The following is a 20,762-nucleotide window of genomic DNA, read 5'->3' as shown; positions in this document are numbered from 1 at the left end:
TAAGGTTGTAATTTTTTATACGAATGAGGATTTTTGCTACCTTACCTTTTTTGCTGGTATTTAGAACAGCTCTTGCTTTCACGAGGCTGATTGCATGTCGAAATAGCCAGCAGCAAGTGATGTCACAGACAGTCAACTGTAGAAGAATAAACCACGTAAGACGTTGCTTAAAAGTGAAATTCTCAATGTTTTCTAACACATTACCGAGTGATGGGTGATTGATGACAAACCATTCTTTTATTTTTCTATTTCAACGTTTTGCCTTATAAAGTAACATTGTGGGTACTGTCTAACTATTTCTAACCATATTTAAGTTACCTTTGCCCTCGGGATGTACATAAAATATGGAGGTAAGAAATTTTTGCAATGAATCAAGTTAGGTTCAATCCGTGACAGACTTTTCCTGCTATGATGATTTTTCTTTGGATCCGCCCATAATCTGGCTTATTTTGTATCCAGGAATACAGGTAGGGTAGTAGTACATCATGCAAATCAGTGGTACATCATCAATCTAAGGGTTTAAAAAAAGATAAAAATATAAATATAAAAAAACCTCTGTGGCTGAGTGGTCAAGAGCACTCAACCTGGAGGTGCTAGGTTCGAATCCCGGCCAGGGCGGAAATTTTCTGACCGAACTTTTCCATTCTTGGATAGGCATGGATGTAAAAGAATGTGCCTTGAAGTAATGCGAAAGCGGTTCTCAGGTACAATCTTAAAAAAAGGTCCCTTTTTGAGTCCATACTTGCCAGTTCCTCTCTAACGTCTCCCTCTTTTCTGCCCTCTCTCTCCCCACTAGTTCGCCACTGTAATTCGTCAAGGAGAGAAGTTGACTGTCCGCGCCGAAGACATCGTATTGGGTGACGTAGTCGATGTCAAATTCGGAGACCGCATCCCGGCCGACATTCGGATCATCGAGTGTCGCGGTTTTAAGGTTGACAACTCATCGCTGACGGGAGAATCGGAACCGCAGAGTCGTGGCGTTGACTTCACCAACGACAATCCGCTGGAAACGAAAAATCTCGGCTTCTTCTCGACCAACGCTGTGGAAGGTAACGCGTTTTCTTCGTTTGTACTTCTCTTAGCCAACAATTTTACTTAGTACAACTATCTATTTTATCAGAACTATTTTGTTGGAATAGCCAGTTCGTGGTTTTGATATCGAGAAAAGTTGTTTCTACACCTATGTATTTGCATATATCATTTGTTGTACAACACATTTCGTTCTCATACATGGCCTTGTTGCTTTGCGTGTAAATAAACACACCTGACGGTGAGAGAACAAAATATTTGTTTATTTACACGCAAAGCAACAAGGCCATGTATGAGAACGAAATGTGTTGTACAACAAATGCAGACCAGCGATACGTCCCATGACTGTGTTGTCCCCGCAACTGATCACAACTCCCTTGGCAGTACCTGACGGTGAGAGAACAAAATATTTGTTTATTTACACGCAAAGCAACAAGGCCATGTATGAGAACGAAATGTGTTGTACAACAAAAGATATATGCTTTGAATACACTACCCATATTTAAGCCAGGTTTCTTTATACCTGACGGTGAGAGAACAAAATATTTGTTTATTTACACGCAAAGCAACAAGGCCATGTATGAGAACGAAATGTGTTGTACAACAAATAATGATATATATGCTTTGAATACACTACCCATATTTAAGCCAGGTTTATTTATAAATTTTGAGGAATAGGACTCCAATTGTTAACCTCTTCTTTAAATAAAACATAAATAAAAACTGAATACACTACCCATATTTAAGCCAGGTTTATTTATAAATTTTGAGGAATAGGACTCCAATTGTTAACCTCTTCTTTAAATAAAACACATTAATATCGTCCCGAAATCAAAGAGGGAAGGAGGACAGGATAGGAGAAAGTCAGCCTTTCTGAGAACGACCCTTATCTCATCAGAATAGAGGGAATTCCAAGCTAACTAGGCTGCTGTGCTACCTTCCAACTTCCAAACTGACTAGATTGGTGGCTACGCTCCACCCCACCAAGAGAGTTCCGACAGCTATTACTTACAACACACATCACAAATACATAGGTGTAGAAACAACTTTTCTCGATATCAAAACCACGAAGCTGGCTATTCCAACAAAGTAGAAGAAAAAGAAAAATTCCGTTGGTCCTCATTTTTTCTGCTCTATGACTTTGAAACATCACCCAAGTAAGCGCAACTGATTTATTACGAAAGAAGATGATTCAGGGCTTCAGGGGTTCATATAAATACAGAATTTTCAGTGTCGAAAAACTTTCACTCGGCCGGGAATTGAACCCTGGACCTTGGGAAGGCAAGCCAAGTACGATATCCACTCGGCCACTAAAGGTGTGTCAACACATAGTCGAAGGCCGACCATCGATGTGAATTGATGTGGATCGACGCGACGTCTATCGATGATCGATCGACTATGTGTGGACACACCTTAAGGCTGCAAATAGATTCATGAAATGTTAAATTATACTTACGTTGTCATCAGCTGGCTCTTCCACAGTACTAGCCTGAATGGTGTAAGCGATAAAACACAGGATCGCCCCAATCCACAGGAGTAGGGCGAACCCTCCGAATAGCTGTTTGCAGAACTTGATCCATTCCGGGGTCTGTTTGGGGGGTGTCAGGGCGTTGGGGCCATCGCGTTCCAGAACCTCTTTGGCTTTGGCATGCGTCAATCCCTGTGAAAAGGGGAGAATAGTTAACAGAGGGTTATTTTGAAGTAGTAATTTTATTGTAGCTTTGGATTGCGTGATATATTTTTAATTTCTAAGGTGAAAAATAAGCAATATCTACCCTAGTTAAGGCGTTGGGGCCATCGCGTTCCAGAACCTCTTTGGCTTTGGCATGCGTCAATCCCTGTGAAAAGGGGAGAATAGTTAACAGAGGGTTAATTTTGAAGTAGTAAAGTAGTAATTTTATTGTGGCTTTGGATTGCGTGATATATTTTTAATTTCTAAGGTGAAAAATAAGCAATATGTACCCTAATTAAAAAAAAAGATCAATTCCTATAATACCGAAAATCTCAATCAAGATATTGAAATAAAAATCCAGTCCCGGGATAAGGGATTGGATTTCCTATCAGTAAAGTACGTTTTCTTTTCTTTTTTCTCTCAACTGAAGAGCGCACCCACCATTTTATCTTCTCAAATCTTACCAAGGTAAAGCCAAGGCGTATTCGATTATGTGACTTTTTTACAGTCAAAAATGGCTGAACCAATGAGATTGCGAGATTGTGGAGCAAGTGTGGACATGGTGTGGACGTCCAAAGCGGAATCTCATTGGTTCAGACATGGTGATGTATAAAAAAAGGTCACATAATCGAATACGCTTCCACCTTACAGTTTACATTTAAACCAACTCCCTTTTCTTTTTCAGGAATTGGGCACTGGTGGGTACCACCATAATCATAACAAAAGTTGCTGACTGCCGTAAAGCCAAGGCGTATTCGATTATGTGACTTTTTTACAGTCAAAAATGGCTGAACCAATGAGATTGCGAGATTGTGGAGCAAGTGTGAACATGGTGTGGACGTCCAAAGCGGAATCTCATTGGTTCAGACATGTTGATGTAAAAAAAGGTCACATAATCGAATACGCTTCCACCTTACAGTTTAAATTTAAACCAACTCCCTTTTCTTTTTCAGGAATTGGGCACTGGTGGGTACCACCATAATTATAACAAAAGTTGCTGACTGCACCGGTCCGGGAGGAAACGAACCCGCGACCTAGCGCTTACAAGGCAGACGCGCTACCCTCCAAGCTAAGCTGGCTGAAAATGGAAATCTATCCTCCCGAAATGAAGGGAGAAGGATGACAGGATAGAGGAAACCAGCCGTTCCGAGAACGATCTTTATCTGTTTAGGATAAAGTTCGCCCCAAGCGGTAATCGAACCCGAAACCAAGCGCTAAGTAAGGACTTCAAGGAGAATAGAACTCATAACCTGAAATGATCATCTATTTTACTAACCATACTACTAAGAGTAAAGAAGCTGACTGCCGAACAATACTCACTGTTTCCGGATGTGTCCCAAATCGTTGGTACAATTCCTCCACGGAGATCTTATGGTAGTCAATGTCCAACTCTTGCTTGAGGTCATCTAACTTCTCTTTCTTCTGCTTTTTTGATGGGGGTGGTTTCCGCCTCGACTGAAAGGAAAAGGGGACAAAATATGCTGACATTAGTAAGTGGTAGAAAACAAACTATTTAGATAGTAGATATGTAATTTGACCTTTAAAAAAATTTCCACTTTTTCTTCAATGTATACGCAAAATCTAAAGTTAGCGGGAAACGTCTTTTTTTTTGTGCCGAAGTGCGTATGGTTCCAAAGACTATTTTTCCGTGCAACTTGGCTCCTAAAAATAAGCAAATGTCTCGTATGCACATATTTAGGTCCTCATTCCTTTTCGGTGTTGCCTCAAGTCTCAAAATGACAACCCCTAGAGAGCGAGTGTGTGAAACACCTAGTGGTCCGATATCCTGGAACACCCTGTAAACTGGTTCCAAAGACTATTTTTCCGTGCAACTTGGCTCCTAAAAATAAGAAACTTTCCAATGTCTCGTATGCACATATTTAGGTCCTCATTCCTTTTTGGTGTTTCCTCAAGTCTCAAAATGACAACCGTTTTCATTTTCAAATCCAACACTTCAAAATCGGGTTTAATTAAGTCTGTGCAATAATAATAATCATAAATACAGAAATGTAGACGAGACCTACTGAATACAAAATTTGGGAAGGACTATGAAGGCGGGTCATTTTTTCTTTAATTAAATCCGTAAAAAAGAAAAAAAATTGAACTACGAAAATCGTGTAAAGTGAATAAAAATCATTCACAAATACAATACATATCACAAATACAATATCTCTATGATGAAAGAAATTGAAAAAAAAAAGTAATAAAAATACCTACAGAAAAAGTAGGTTATCCCGATGTTCCACCTTTTTAATGGCTTCTTGAAGTTTGCGTATTCAACTTTAGAATGACTTTTTGAAGTTTAAAAAGCTTTTAGAGGGAAAGCTTAGGGAAAGCTTTTTTCAACTTTTCTTTGTTACACCTACACTGAATTCATTCGAAGCTTATTAATTAGTTGTCAACTTATCAAGAAATGGTGACATTGAGAAACGACATATAGCTACCCCACATGCGGTTTAAGCCGTCGCTTCCCTCTACCTGCTTGATGCTCTCCACTTGATTCTGTTTTGAGTCTAACGTTGCAATAGAGGAGAGCATATCCATTAAATTGATATGAAATCTAGCTAAGGTCAGCCACTCATTATCAGGTAGACCTGGCAGGTACACCTGATCAGGTCTCTCTGATGAGCACATACACTATCAGGTAGACCTGATCAGGTTTACCTGTCAGTGTCAGGTCTACCTTATAGTGAGTGGCTGATCTTAGCTAGGGTTAGGGGTTAGGTGACGTGGAAAAAAAAAAGACGAAGAAGAAGATTTGTGAGAAATATTTGAAATGGCGGACTTGCTTCCATCTATTTTACTGGAAAAAAGACCCAAGAAGATATACAGCAGTATTGTGATTTGTGAAGGCACAGTAGAGACAGAAGAAAGATCAAGATTTGGGTTGGATGGAAAAGGTCCCGAGCCCATTCAGAAATTGCAAATACAGACTAAAGTAAAGTGAAAGAAGAAATTAGTGAGGACAAGAACCAGTGAAGGGAAAAAATCATCATTAACCGAAGGGAGTAGCGGCCTACGTCATAGTTACTTATGACTAGGCTGAATTGCCCTAGCCGATAGTAAAATTGCTATAATAGAATTAATAGATATTTTTCAGTTGACAAAGAAAAATATAATGACTGCTGAAACCCTCCAAGAAAAAGAAAAATAAATAAATAATAAAATTAATTAGAACCGATAACCAAGAACGAGTTTCTTAAAATAAATATGTGAAATTAATATTAATAGTTAAAAAAGAAAGTTAGTACACATGAACCACAGCCATCCACCACCTTGTATGCAAAGAGTGCCAGTGTGTCGAACTATTCGTTCCGACCACCCTGTAGAAAATACCTTGGGTTTCCCATCGACTGTTCGATTATCGTCGGAAATGTAGGGCACAGTGGCCACCCGGTATGAGTCGGAGCGGCCATGCTGAAAAATAACAACAATGAGAAACACGAACCAAAACAAACAAATAACACTAGCAGAAATAATAGTAAAATATATGAGGGGGTTGGGTGGTAGAGAACGACCGAGAGCGTTCTGTTGACACCGTAGCAAAAAAAAAAAAAAAAAAAAAAAAAAAAAATTCTAAACAAAACAAAAAAAAAAAAAAAACAAACAGAAAAACAAACAGAAAAACAAAAAAGTTTCTAACTAAAGCAATAAGTACAAAAAAGAACCTATCTCTCACTAACACTAAACTAAAGCAATAGGTACCTACCTAAGTTCTGACTAAATATTTCATGCTGCTATTTTGCCAATTTTTCAACAAGAATAAAATTGAATGAAGTCTACAGAAAAAAGATGGAAAAATTTATCATTTTAATTTAAACAAAAAAATATCGAAAAATATAATTTAATAATAATAAAAAAATGGAAATAAAGAAATCTATTCTTCAGAAATAAAAAATAATGAAATACTTTGATTATATAATATATACATAAAAAAAACTACAGTCTACTCTATGTAGGGATAGTATAGTAGGTAAATGGAGCTACTCGTACAGTTCTACATTCAAACATGTCACACCCATCTATTAATTAATATTTAATATTATTGACCTACTTAAATCGAAAAAAACATAATAGTTAAATAGTAAAAAAAAGTTAGCTGTGGATTAAGATGCAATATTGGGATGTTTGCATAAAATATAACACATCAGTCAGTCAGTCTCATCACTGCACATGGCTGAAATACTAATCAATGAATTCCTTCCTATGCATCATCCTATAGGAAAGCAAATTAAATGAGCATAAAAATATCAGGCCCCAATTCCCACATGGGTAGGGGTCAAAATACAATATAGAGATCCCTTCAAGAGCCCCAGGAGGAGGCTGAAAATGGGAAAAATATGTCAACATAGCCTTTGTGGTCAAACTGGTCAAACAGTCAAAACTATAATGGACCCTGCCTCCCAGAAGTTCTAGGACAAAGTCGAAACCTACTTGGATTTTTCTGTCAGAAAGTGTACAAGATAGCATATAACAGTCGAGTCGGTGTGATCATGATAAGACACATTGCTGGAATTGTACTTAGCTTACAATATTAACAAATCCTTTGACAGATAGTATTTCATTTTTGCGTATTCAACTTTAGAATGACTTTTTGAAGTTTAAAAAGCTTTTAGAGGGAAAGCTTTTTTCAACTTTTCTTTGTTACACCTACTTACACTGAATTCATTCGAAGCTTATTAATTAGTTGTCAACTTATCAAGCTTTTCTCTTAGTGCAATGATCCAGAAAGTGCTAGAAGAAATGGTGACATTGAGAAACGACATATAGCTACCCCACATGCGGTTTAAGCCGTCGCTTCCCTCTACCTGCTTGATGCTCTCCACTTCATTCTGTTTTGAGCCTAAGGTTGCAATAGAGGAGAGCCTATCCATTAAATTGATATGAAATCTAGCTAAGGTCAGCCACTTATTATCAGGTAGACCTGGCAGGTACACCTGATCAGGTCTCTCTGATGAGCACACACACTATCAGGTAGACCTAATCAGGTTTACCTGTCAGGTCTACCTTATAGTGAGTGGCTGATCTTAGCTAGGGTTAGGGGTTAGGTGACGTGGAAAAAAAAAAGACGAAGAAGAAGATATGTGAGAAATATTTGAAATGGCGGACTTGCTTCCATCTATTTTACTGGAAATACAATAGTCCGTCCCTTATACCTTTTTATTACTATTGTAATAATAAAGGAAGGACGGACTAAAAAGACCCAAGAAGCCTACTTACCACATTAACTTGTAGATAACTTACAAATGCAATGATTGATCCTTATTGTTTTTTCGGACTTGTAGACTGAAAAATATTTGACTACTCTTTGAAATTCAGTGTAGTTACCCCCTTCTTCCATAGGGGAAATCCTAACCTGCCTAAGAAAGCTCAGGTTTATGTAACAACAAGCTTCCCTCGTAATAAGAAGTCCTATCAAGTCCCTAGGCCTACTTACCACAATAACTTGTAGATAACTTACAAATGCAATGATTGATCCTCATAGTTTTTTCGGACTTGTAGACTGAAAAATATTTTACTTCTATGTGGAATTTGGGGGTGAAGGGACATCAATGCAGCCACCTATACAAGTTTGTAGTTAAGCAATCTTCAAAAACAACCGAAAATCCGATACCCTCAAGTGTAAGATCATCTCAAAAACCATTCCAACATCATTCAGTCCCAAATGTAGGTACATATCTCTCAGCTTTTGCTCAAATATTGGACCTTATATCCCAAATACCTATTTCGAAAGCGCCTATTTACATTGAAGGAAATAAAGACGTGAACTGAACAGTTTCAAAATACCCTAGGCGCTAGCAAAAACAATGCCGAGATGATTATAAGAATATAAGGCATAATCATTAAAACGAAAAAAGAAGAAGAATAGGAAAGTAAAAAAAAAAAGAATATGAAGCCCGGGACAAGAAAACGGGATAAATCCCACCGAGAAAATTTCCCTCACAAACCCGGGACGAAAAATGTCGAAATGTCGACGAGTGCGCATTACTGCACTGCGTTCAAACTCGCGAGTGCCAAGCCAAGTACAAAACTTTGAATATCATATGAGGTAGAGGAAGCTTTCTAAATGAAACGGCTGGTATTGATTTCGGACAAAAAGCTCTTCGTATATGAAAAATGTTACATAAATTCGAAGGCGGTCCCTCCCTCAGTCCCTCAGCTGTCTAACCGCCTGTCTTCTCAGCCTAGTTTCCCATGGAAATTAATGTAATTATCCTTTAGTGCCTAACGCCTTTGATAATTGCTTTCGATACATTTGTGGCGATTAGGTCAGGGCTCTAAAGTCTAAATGACCACGGTAATTATAGTCACTAGGAGAGGAACAGGATTGATGAGGTACCCGACCTCTCCAGAAAGGTGGACTTGTAATTATTGACTTGATTGACCTAACTAGACTACTAGACAAGGGATATTTCTACGCCTTTTCATCCTCTGTGTTCCTTAAGGGATATTGGACCCCCCAAAAAAAAAAAAAAAAAAAAAAAAAAAAAAAAAAAAAAAAACAAACAGAAAAACAAACAGAAAAACAAAAAAGTTTCTAACTAAAGCAATAAGTACAAAAAAGAACCTATCTCTCACTAACACTAAACTAAAGCAATAGGTACCTACCTAAGTTCTGACTAAATATTTCATGCTGCTATTTTGCCAATTTTTCAACAAGAATAAAATTGAATGAAGTCTACAGAAAAAAGATGGAAAAATTTATCATTTTAATTTAAACAAAAAAATATCGAAAAATATAATTTAATAATAATAAAAAAATGGAAATAAAGAAATCTATTCTTCAGAAATAAAAAATAATGAAATACTTTGATTATATAATATATACATAAAAAAAACTACAGTCTACTCTATGTAGGGATAGTATAGTAGGTAAATGGAGCTACTCGTACAGTTCTACATTCAAACATGTCACACCCATCTATTAATTAATATTTAATATTATTGACCTACTTAAATCGAAAAAAACATAATAGTTAAATAGTAAAAAAAAGTTAGCTGTGGATTAAGATGCAATATTGGGATGTTTGCATAAAATATAACACATCAGTCAGTCAGTCTCATCACTGCACACTGCACATGGCTGAAATACTAATCAATGAATTCCTTCCTATGCATCATCCTATAGGAAAGCAAATTAAATGAGCATAAAAATATCAGGCCCCAATTCCCACATGGGTAGGGGTCAAAATACAATATAGAGATCCCTTCAAGAGCCCCAGGAGGAGGCTGAAAATGGGAAAAATATGTCAACATAGCCTTTGTGGTCAAACTGGTCAAACAGTCAAAACTATAATGGACCCTGCCTCCCAGAAGTTCTAGGACAAAGTCGAAACCTACTTGGATTTTTCTGTCAGAAAGTGTACAAGATAGCATATAACAGTCGAGTCGGTGTGATCATGCTTTTCATCCTCTGTGTTCCACTTGAATTCCGTGTTGGCAAAACAGTCGCAAGTATGATCTTTGGCCTCAAACTCAAATTGTCACTAATCTGTCACATCCTTTGCAGTTATCTGCCACACAATACAGGCACAGTGACGTCATCGTTGCTATTCATTCTCAATCATAAATTGTCACTAATCTGTCACATCCTTTGCAGTTATCTGCCACACAATACAGGCACAGTGACGTCATCGTTGCTATTCATTCTCAATCACAACTCGTTTGTCGGTGTCCTTTCGCCTGAGTATGAAGAATTATATGACCGAGAAGAGGTACTCCAATAGACCAATAGTACGTGACCATTAACCAACTGTACAAATGAGGTGACCATTGACCAACTGTACAAATGAGGTGACCAATCAGCAGAAAAACTCGTCATGTGAACCAAATCCAAAGAAGAGGCAAAAGGCTAGCTAGATATTCTAGATAACGATTGCAGGAATGACGAAAAAGACATGATAAGGAACAACGAAAGGAAAACGGGTAAACTGCAGATGAAGGTTAATCTTAAAAGCTGTGGACGTGGACGTGTTGACATAAGAAGAGACATTCAAAGTTTACATTTTCATCTCAAACTTTAAGTTGTCACATAAAAAAGTAGACCGACCAGTAACACCACATGGCAAAATCGTTCATATAAGACAAGAAATATGGTCCTGTGTAGAAAAGACCCTTATCCAGGCAACTTGCATGAGATAAAGACATTTATGAGGGAGTCGGGAGAGAAAAATAAAAAATCCCGAAAGCCAAAAGCCGATGCCGGCTGCATTCAATTATCTACGATCAAAGTTTACATTTTCATCTCAAACTTTAAGTTGTCACATAAAAAGTAGACCGACCAGTAACACCACATGGCAAAATCGCTCATATATGTAAGACCAGAAATATGGTCCTGTGTATAAAAGACCCTTATCCAGGCAACTTGCATGAGATAAAGACATTTATGAGGGAGTCAGGAGAGAAAAATAGAAAATCCCGAAAGCCAAAAGCCGATGCCGGCTGCATTCAATTATCTAGCCGCGCGAATAGGACCAGCTACCTTCTGCTTACAAGGCAGACACACCACCCTAAAAGCTAACTAGACTGGCTCTCTTATTTCGGACGTACTCTGTGTGAGAAGTTACTCGAGCTTTAGAATAAAGAGTAGAAAAACTCATAGTGCACTTTCAAAAATGGAATCCTTCTAATGCCTCTTCTTTTCGCCCCATTCACAAGGGTAGGGTGGAAAAAAATTAATGTCTAATCCCTGACATGTTACCTCGTTGATGTATTTAAATGTGTACATAACTAATGATTAATATTCATTACCTTTTTTTCCCTTAAATCAGGGATTTATTTATTGTGAAGATAAGAGAGCTTCTTTACAATTTCTGCCTCTAACTGCCTATCGCAGCATTACTCAATGTCTTCTACTTTGCAATTTTCTCATTTCTAATTGTCACCACTTGTCACTCATTCAAATTAGCATCCCAATTTCAAGCACAAGGCCGAAAAAAATCTTCGGCCTCCGGTGTACAGATCTCATGCCTTTTTACTTTCCTTATCCTATAGGAAGGAAGGTATTGTAATCGGGTCAAATTTTTACCCACAGTATGAAATTGAAAGATTAAGTAGGCAAATCATTTTACTTTCCCTCTCGAACATTATTGTCCTATATCTGGAAGCTGAAGGGCGGGACATGTTGTTGTCAACTGTTTTTCCCATACTCTCTTCTGTCCGATTGTCAAATATTGTAAAAATGATTGGGATGCTAATTTGAATGAGTGACAAGTGGTGACAATTAGAAATGAGAAAATTGCAAAGTAGAAGACATTGAGTAATGCTGCGATAGGCAGTTAGAGGCAGAAATTGTAAAGAAGCTCTCTTATCTTCACAATAAATAAATCCCTGATTTAAGGGAAAAAAAGGTAATGAATATTAATCATTAGTTATGTACACATTTAAATACATCAACGAGGTAACATGTCAGGGATTAGACATTAATTTTTTTCCACCCTACCCTTGTGAATGGGGCGAAAAGAAGAGGCATTAGAAGGATTCCATTTTTGAAAGTGCACTATGAGTTTTTCTACTCTTTATTCTAAAGCTCGAGTAACTTCTCACACAGAGTACGTCCGAAATAAGAGAGCCAGTCTAGTTAGCTTTTAGGGTGGTGTGTCTGCCTTGTAAGCAGAAGGTAGCTGGTCCTATTCGCGCGGGGGGGGAGGGGATTTATCCTACAACAGAGGAGGTTCGTTCTCAGAACGGCCTACTTTCTCCTATCCTCTTTTCCTTTTCTCTTCGATTTCGGGAAGATAAGACCTCCGCTGTTACAGTTAACTCGATCACACTTCTCTCCCACCCACACATAGTTGACGGCCGTCGATCGATGTCGACTGAAACCGTCCACACTGCCTCGACAACATTGATTTTCCTCGTCGATCGACGGCCGTAGACTTTGTGTGGAGTTGTGGACACAGCTTAAGAGAGATAGTTAAGAGGTTGAAGAAAAACATCTAAGGAGTCGGTACACGGATATTTGAATTTTCAATTTCTTCACAAGAAGCAATTTTTCGATGTAAAAAACTGTTGTAATATTTGGCCCGGTCCCATATTGTTGGCGCGGACTTGTTTTTTTACTAGCTGATATTTTTAATTTGGTCTAAATTGTGTTTGTGTTCTACGTACGTACTCGAGTCAGGGTCGGCCAGACGAATTTTCAGTGGGAGGAATCGATTTTTTAGTTGAATTTCCTTTGGGGATGAATTATTTCTTCTCTTTTGAAGAGGTTTGATGAGGGAACTGTAACAACGGAGGTCTTATCATCCCGAAAGCGAGAGGTGTCAATTTGAGGTGGTTTGAGTTTAGCTTAATTTTATTCGATTAACCTACGAAGTAGAGAGTGTACCTACTTCTTGCAGCAATTATATCTTAGAACCTGAAATGTCAAGTGGGTCCAGTATAATCCAGTTTATTATGGACTAGTCCCAAATGTAGGTACATATCTCTCAGCTTTTGCTCAAATATTGGACCTTATATCCCAAATACCTATTTCGAAAGCGCCTATTTACTTACATTGAAGGAAATAATGACGTCAACTGAATATAGTTTCAAAATACCCTAGGCGGCCTAGGCGCTAGCAAAAACAATGCCGAGATGATTATAAGGCATAATCATTAAAACGAAAAAAGAAGAAGAATAGGAAAGTAAAGAAAATAATAGAAAGTAAAAAGAATATGAAGCGCGGGACAAAAAAACGGGATAAATCCCACCAAGAAAATTTCCCTCACAAACCCGGGACGAAAAATGTCGAAATGTCGACGAGTGCGCAATGCCGCACTGCGTTCAGACTCGCGAGTGCCAAGTACAAAACTTTGAATATCATATGAGGTAGAGGAAGCTTTCTAAATGATACGGCTGGTATTGATTTCGGACAAAAAGCTCTTCGTATATGAAAAATGTTACATAAATTCGAAGGCGGTCCCCTCCCTCAGCTGTATAAGCCTTCTCAGCCTACTTTCCTATGGAAATTAATGTAATTATCCTTTAGTCCCTAACGCCTTTGATAATTGCTTTCGTAATAAGCGACCAAGTCCGTACTTTGTAGGAGGGATTATGCTTGATTAGGTCAGGACTCTATAAAGTCTAAATGACCACGGTAATTATAGTCACTAGGAGGAACAGGATTGATGAGGTACCCGACCTCTCCAGAAAGGTGGACTTGTAATTATTGACTTGATTGACCTAACTGGACTTACAAAGGATATTTCTACGCCTTTTCATCGGAGTAGGGTACTTAGATTAGGTAATTACAAAATCCATACCTGGGTACTAAGTCTATCTCTATCTATTTTTATGAACAGGGAGCTTTTACATAATGTAAATCATTGGTTACTAATGATGCTCAATCATAACTCGTTTGTCGGTGTCCTTTCGCCTGAGTATGAAGAGTTATATGACCGAGAAGAGGTACTCCAATAGACCAATAGTATACGTGACCATTGACCAATTGTACCTACAAATGAGGTGACCAATCAGCAGAAAAACTCGTCACGTGAACCAAATCCAAAGAAGAGGCAAAAGGCTAGCTAGATATTCTATATAGATAACGATTGTGGTCTCCAGTCTCAAATAGAAAAAGTTCAGCCCTCAGTCTAAAAATAGAAAAGTTCAAGAGCAAAAGTAGGTACTTGAACTTATAAGCACGACTTTACAGGATGATGTCTGCAACTCCGAAACCTAAATATAATTCTAAAAAAATATAATATAGGAACCCTTTTCTTCATGACATCGGAAAAAAAAATCAACACTGATAATGAGAGGGAGAGAAGCTACAGAAGGCCAAGAAAAGAGTGGGGGTGATAAGAGAGGGGGTCCAAGTGATAAGGGAAAAGGGGGGAAGAAAGAAGTTTGATCAATACAAATGGCGACGTCAAAGTTGCAGCAATAACAGAAGGGGGAGGGGGGCTGACAGACAATTCTAATAGTTCAAAAAATAAAGATATGGAAAGAGGAGGAAAGAAAAAGGGGACTTTGCAAGTGCTAGGTCGCGGGTTCGATTCCTGCCCGGGGCGGATTTTATCCTCAACGGATAATGTTCATTCCCCGAACGGCTGGCTTTCTTCTATCCTGTCTTCCTTTTCTCTTTCTTTTCGGGACGATGAGACCGTAGCAGTTACAGTTCCCTCTTTCAAACCTCTAAATAATAAAAAGGAGGGAGATATACATATATATATATATATACAGGGGGAGGGAGAAAAAAGGTAAACAGGGGGGCACACAGTATAACACTGGCGTCAACTGAGGGGCAGATTGCCTACCTCCTCCACCTTTCAACATGATATGATAGACACAACAATAAAATCCACCAGCTATAAACCCCTCTAAGTTTGTATTTTTTTCCATCATTTTACATAATATTTCTGGGGGATGGATAGAACTTTTCCTGCTGCTTAATAAGCTACCATGCTAATTTTTTTAAAAGAATACATAATCTAAAAAATGAACTTCTTTTCTCCACTTGGTAAGTGTTGAGGGAATTTCGTTGCCAACACTAGGTACTCAAGATACAATACTTAGGTAGGTACACATTGAAATCAATTGTAACATTTGTAACTTTTGATTTCCTATGTAAAAATGTTCCTATTTATAGCACAGCATGCTACACATCTTCTGCTTCAAACTTCGTCTTCCATCTGAGCGTCTTGTTTACGTCGCATTGTTTCCCTTTGGTATTTGTTTACATTTTCCTTTCCTCCTCATCATTTCGGATTATTATTATTATTTTCAAGGTTTGATAGAGAGAACTGTAACTGCTAAGGTCTCATGGTGGCGAAAGCGAAGGGAGAAGGAAGACAGGATAGGAGAAAGTCAGCCGTTCCAAGAATTAATCTTACGAGAATTAATCTCGTGTCCGTTCTGTATAAAATCTGTAAAAATGTTCCTATTTATAGCACAGCATGCTACACATCTTCTGCTTCAAACTTCGTCTTCCATCTGAGCGTCTTGTTTACGTCGCGTTGTTTCCCTTTGGTATTTGTTTACATTTTCCTTTCCTCCTCATCATTTCCGATTATTACTTATTCATAGAGAGAACTATAACTGCTAAGGTCTCATCGTGCCGAAAGCGAAGGGAGAAGGAATAAGACAGGATAGGAGAAAGTCAGCCTTTCCAAGAATTAATCTTACGAGAATTAATCTCGTATCCGTTCTGTATAAAATCCGGTCCGGGCTTGTAAGATGTGGCAATAAACAGTCAGATATAGTTAAGTGGAGTCATACTAGACTCAACTAGGTCTAATGCCTTCTATCAATAAATCCTAAGTTAATATGCTGATAGGAAGTCAGGACAGATCGTTATATTCCTGAGGTAATTTAAAACTCATTCAAACTCGTAATCTTCCTTGTAAGATGTGGCAATAAACAGTCAGATATAGTTAAGTGGAGTCATACTAGACTCAACTAGGTCTAATGCCTTCTATCAATAAATCTCACGTGTAGATAATTATGTATGTCAATAATCACCTAACTAATGAGTGGATAAGCTACACGTTTACATACACACATTATGCTGGAAAAAATCCGGCTAAAACCGGATTTCTCACAGGTTTGAAAGTACAATAAAACTCGTCGATCGATATTTTTATGACCCACCATACTACAACAGAACCCTTCAGTTCACAGGTTTGAAAGTACAATAAAACTCGTCGATCGATATTTTTATGACCCACCATACTACAACAGAACCCTTCAGTTACACAGGTTTGAAAGTACAATAAAACTCGTCGATCGATATTTTTATGACCCACCATACTACAACAGAACCCTTCAGTTAAAAAACCCCTTTGTAAGAAAATAAGGGTGGGTGGGTAGACTGTGTGTATTATTTTCTGCACATAACTGAAACTGAATAGAGTCAATAGAGCTACATAAAGTATCTATTAAAAATATTACTGGGGGAAATTCAACCACCAGGCAAAAAATCTACATCCCCCTCGAAACTTACAAGCGACTCTACAAGATATAGGTTTGAAGAGGCAATTTCATATATTTTAACGAGGGAAGAAGAAAAGGTCATTGGAAGAAAACTTGGATATTAAAATCGAAAAGTTGAAAAAGGGGAGAATAGGTTGCATGTTAGTTACTCCGGAAATGACACATGCCTCTACCCCTAGACGTATGAAAAGTAGATAGGTACTACATAAAATAGGTACCTATGCTGCCTATAAAAGTACTTGGAAGCTAGAAACTGCACGAGCATAAAGAAAAAATACATAGCATGGGTGCATTTTACGTATGTCTATTATGTAGCTAGATCGCCACCTTTAAGCGTAGGCTATTTGAAGGGTAGCTGAAGGAGTAAACAGATAGAGTAGGGAAATGACACATGCCTCTACCCCTAGACGTATGAAAAGTAGATAGGTACTACATAAAATAGGTACCTATGCTGCCTATAAAAGTACTTAGAAGCTAGAAACTGCACGAGCATAAAGAAAAAATACATAGCATGGGTGCATTTTACGTATGTCTATAATGTAGCTAGATCGCCACCTTTAAGCGTAGGCTATTTGAAGGGTAGCTGAAGGAGTAAACAGATAGAGTAGAGTACTTAGATTAGGTAATTACAAAATCCATACCTGGGTACTAAGTCTATCTCTATCTATTTTTATGAACAGGGAGCTTTTAAATAATGTAAATCATTGGTTACTAATGATAAAAATACTAATAGATAATGACAGTGACTAATGATTTCGTTGCCAACACTAGGTACTCAAGATACAATACTTAGGTAGGTACACATTGAAATCAATTGTAACATTTGTAACTTTTGATTTCCTTTCAACATTGTCACAAGTCCAGATATACAAGAATCTCTCAAGATATACAAGATTTTCGACGTTAACACCGTATCTCTAAATTGAGAAAAATTGTGCTCTAAGTTAATGTTTTCTTAGAAAAATACAGAGAATTATCTCAAGTCAAACCTCTTAAGGACGAAAATGTTTGCCCTCCAAGGCTGTTGGTTTTTACTTGGAATTTCAAGGTCTATATTTTTCCCAATACAATCATTCTTAGAAGAAACCTTTTTGTCAGCCCTCCAAGGGTGTTACTTTTTATTTAGAATTTCAAGGCCTATATTTTCTAAGCACAACCATTCTTAGAAGAAACCTTTTTAAGGTCTTTAGATTGTAGCTTTTTTGTACTTTCTATTATTTTCATGATTATTATTATTTAGAATTTTATAGCCTTACGGTGGATTTCACCAATATTTTTTCAGCTCCTAGAAGGCCTGTTAAGCTAACAACCTGTTAAGTTCCATTTGATTTGTATAGGAATAACAGGGCTGCTGATAAGCAAACAGGCTGTTAGGAGCTAAAAAGAAGGTTGGTGAAATCCACCCTTAGAAAATTATCAACCTTTCAAGGTGTTTGTAGCCTTCACTCCTGAGGTCGTTTGTTTCAAGACAGGAAGGTTCGAACTGTAGCCTTGATATTTTCCCGACATACTGGACAGCGGGGTAAACTGGACGCACAGAGGACACAGGTTGCAAGTATCAATATCGACTGAATACATGAAATCCCTTCTACAGGCTAAAATATCCCTGCGGAAGTGCTGATAAATCCCTCGCTTAGTACTGGTGCAATGAAAACATTTCAGTGTAGTTACCCCCTTCTTCCATAGGGGAAATCCTAACCTGCCTAAGAAAGCTCAGGTTTATGTAACAACAAGCTTCCCTCGTATATATCGACTGAATACATGAAATCCCTTCTACAGGCTAAAATATCCCTGCGGAAGTGCTGATAAATCCCTCGCTTAGTAATGGTGCAATCAAAACATTTCAGTGTATTTACCCCCTTCTTCCATAGGGGAAATCCTAACCTGCCTAAGAAAGCTCAGGTTTATGTAACAACAAGCTTCTCTCGTAATAAGAAGTCCTATCACGTCCCTAGGCCTAGGTACTTACCAGATATACAAGAATCTCTCAAGATATACAAGATTTTCGACGTTAACACCGTATCTCTAAATTGAGAAAAATTGTGCTCTAAGTTAATATGCTGATAGGAGGAAACGAACCCGCGACCTAGCGCTTACAAGGCAGACGCGCTACCCTCCAAGCTAAGCTGGCTGAAAATGGAAATCTTATCCTCCCGAAATGAAGGGAGAAGGATGACAGGATAGAGGAAACCAGCCGTTCCGAGAACGAACTTTATCTGTTTAGGATAAAGTTCGCCCCAAGCGAGAATCGAACCCGCAACCAAGCGCTCACTAAGGACTTCAAGGAGAATAGAACTCATAACCTGAAATGATCATCTATTTTACTAACCATATACTACTAAGAGTAAAGAAGAGGAATAGAGGAAACCAGCCGTTCCGAGAACGAACTTTATCTGTTTAGGATAAAGTTCGCCCCAAGCGAGAATCGAACCCGCAACCAAGCGCTAACTAAGGACTTCAAGGAGAATAAAACTCATAACCTGAAATCATCATCTATTTTACTAACCATACTACTAAGAGTAAAGACTGGAACGGGTCTCCAGAGGTACCCAGATTTTATGAAATGCGGGCCGCGTGCAGTTTGGAACACTCAAATGTGGCCCGCGGCAAAAAAAAAGTTGAGTATTGCTGATCTAAGCCATAGGTTAATGTATGAGTACGCTGCACTGGTAGAATGGGATAAGTCCTCAGACAGTAATTGAACCCGCCTCATTAACCATCTATCTAGGATACCTCTCTCATCAAATAAATACATTAATCTTTGGTATGTATACGATTTGCTTATTGTTTAATTATGATTCTATCATTAATAAATTTTGAAAAGATAATAAAATAGAACAGATATTTGTAGTCATAATTAGCTATTAAACAAATTTAGAACAGTTAAACCATACTCGTATAGTAAAATAAATACCTACATATCTTACAACTAATTACATCAAATGGAATTGGGGGAATTCACAATGATTAGGTACTTATAGAAATAAAGAACATGATTAATTGATTATCCATCGAACTAGTAGAGGAAAGATATTTATGGGACAGTGTCCCTCATTGCATGAGAAAGAAGTGACACAAATTTTAAATCTTGGTCTTACAACCTCATCTTTTGACAGATCGTACTTACGTATGGCCAGTTCAGATATGAAATCTGCACTCTTTTAAAAAAAAGTACCTCGGTACCGCTTTAGCATTACTTCAAGACACATTCTTTTACATCCATGCCTATCCAAGAACGGAAAGGTTGGTCAGAAAATTTCCGCCCTGGCTGGGATTCGAACCCAGCACCTCTGGGTTGAGAGTCAGTGCTCTTGACCACTTGGACACAGAGGTGGGCTTACACAAACTTACCGTACTCACGTATACATCCCCCTCGAAACTTACAAGCGACTCTACAAGATATAGGTTTGAAGAGGCAATTTCATATATTTTAACGAGGGAAGAAGAAAAGGTCATTGGAAGAAAACTTGGATATTAAAATCGAAAAGTTGAAAAAGGGGAGAATAGGTTGCATGTTAGTTACTCCGGAAATGACACATGCCTCTACCCCTAGACGTATGAAAAGTAGATAGGTACTACATAAAATAGGTACCTATGCTGCCTATAAAAGTACTTGGAAGCTAGAAACTGCACGAGCATAAAGAAAAAATACATAGCATGGGTGCATTTTACGTATGTCTATTATGTAGCTAGATCGCCACCTTTAAGCGTAGGCTATTTGAAGGGTAGCTGAAGGAGTAAACAGATAGAGTAGGGTACTTAGATTAGGTAATTACAAAATCCATACCTGGGTACTAAGTCTATCTCTATCTATTTTTATGAACAGGGAGCTTTTACATAATGTAAATCATTGGTTACTAATGATGAAAATACTAATAGATAATGACAGTGACTAATGACTATTGATCGGACCCTTTTCTTGCCTGTCTGTCTGAACACAATCGCCATATATTTTATACACACTGGCGTGCTCAGGCCGGAACTTGGCCAGGCGCACGGAGATCTTTTTTTCGACCATAAAAACAGTGCTTACTGTTGGGAAAGAGGCCCTCTTTTATCTCGTATTCGATCATACTAATAGATAATGACAGTGACTAATGACTATTGATCGGACCCTTTTCTTGCCTGTCTGTCTGAACACAAT

At 38.0% G+C, this 20,762-nt stretch overlaps 1 protein-coding gene across 1 annotated transcript; it reads left to right on the top strand.

The window, feature by feature from the left end:
• Positions 1–344: 344 nt before the first annotated feature.
• LOC108252303 (sodium/potassium-transporting ATPase subunit alpha-like) lies at positions 345–1,114 on the top strand. Its single transcript, XM_026823090.1, has 2 exons — positions 345–350; positions 797–1,114. The coding sequence occupies exons 1-2, from the start codon at positions 345–347 to the stop codon at positions 1,097–1,099; spliced, it is 309 nt and encodes a 102-aa protein (XP_026678891.1). The 3' UTR covers positions 1,100–1,114.
• The last annotated feature ends 19,648 nt before the right edge of the window (positions 1,115–20,762 follow it).

Source organism: Diaphorina citri, unplaced genomic scaffold (genome assembly GCF_000475195.1).
Source record: "Diaphorina citri unplaced genomic scaffold, Diaci psyllid genome assembly version 1.1 scaffold404, whole genome shotgun sequence".
Lineage (NCBI taxonomy): Eukaryota > Metazoa > Arthropoda > Insecta > Hemiptera > Psyllidae > Diaphorina > Diaphorina citri.
This window is presented reverse-complemented; position numbering and strand designations above follow the sequence as displayed.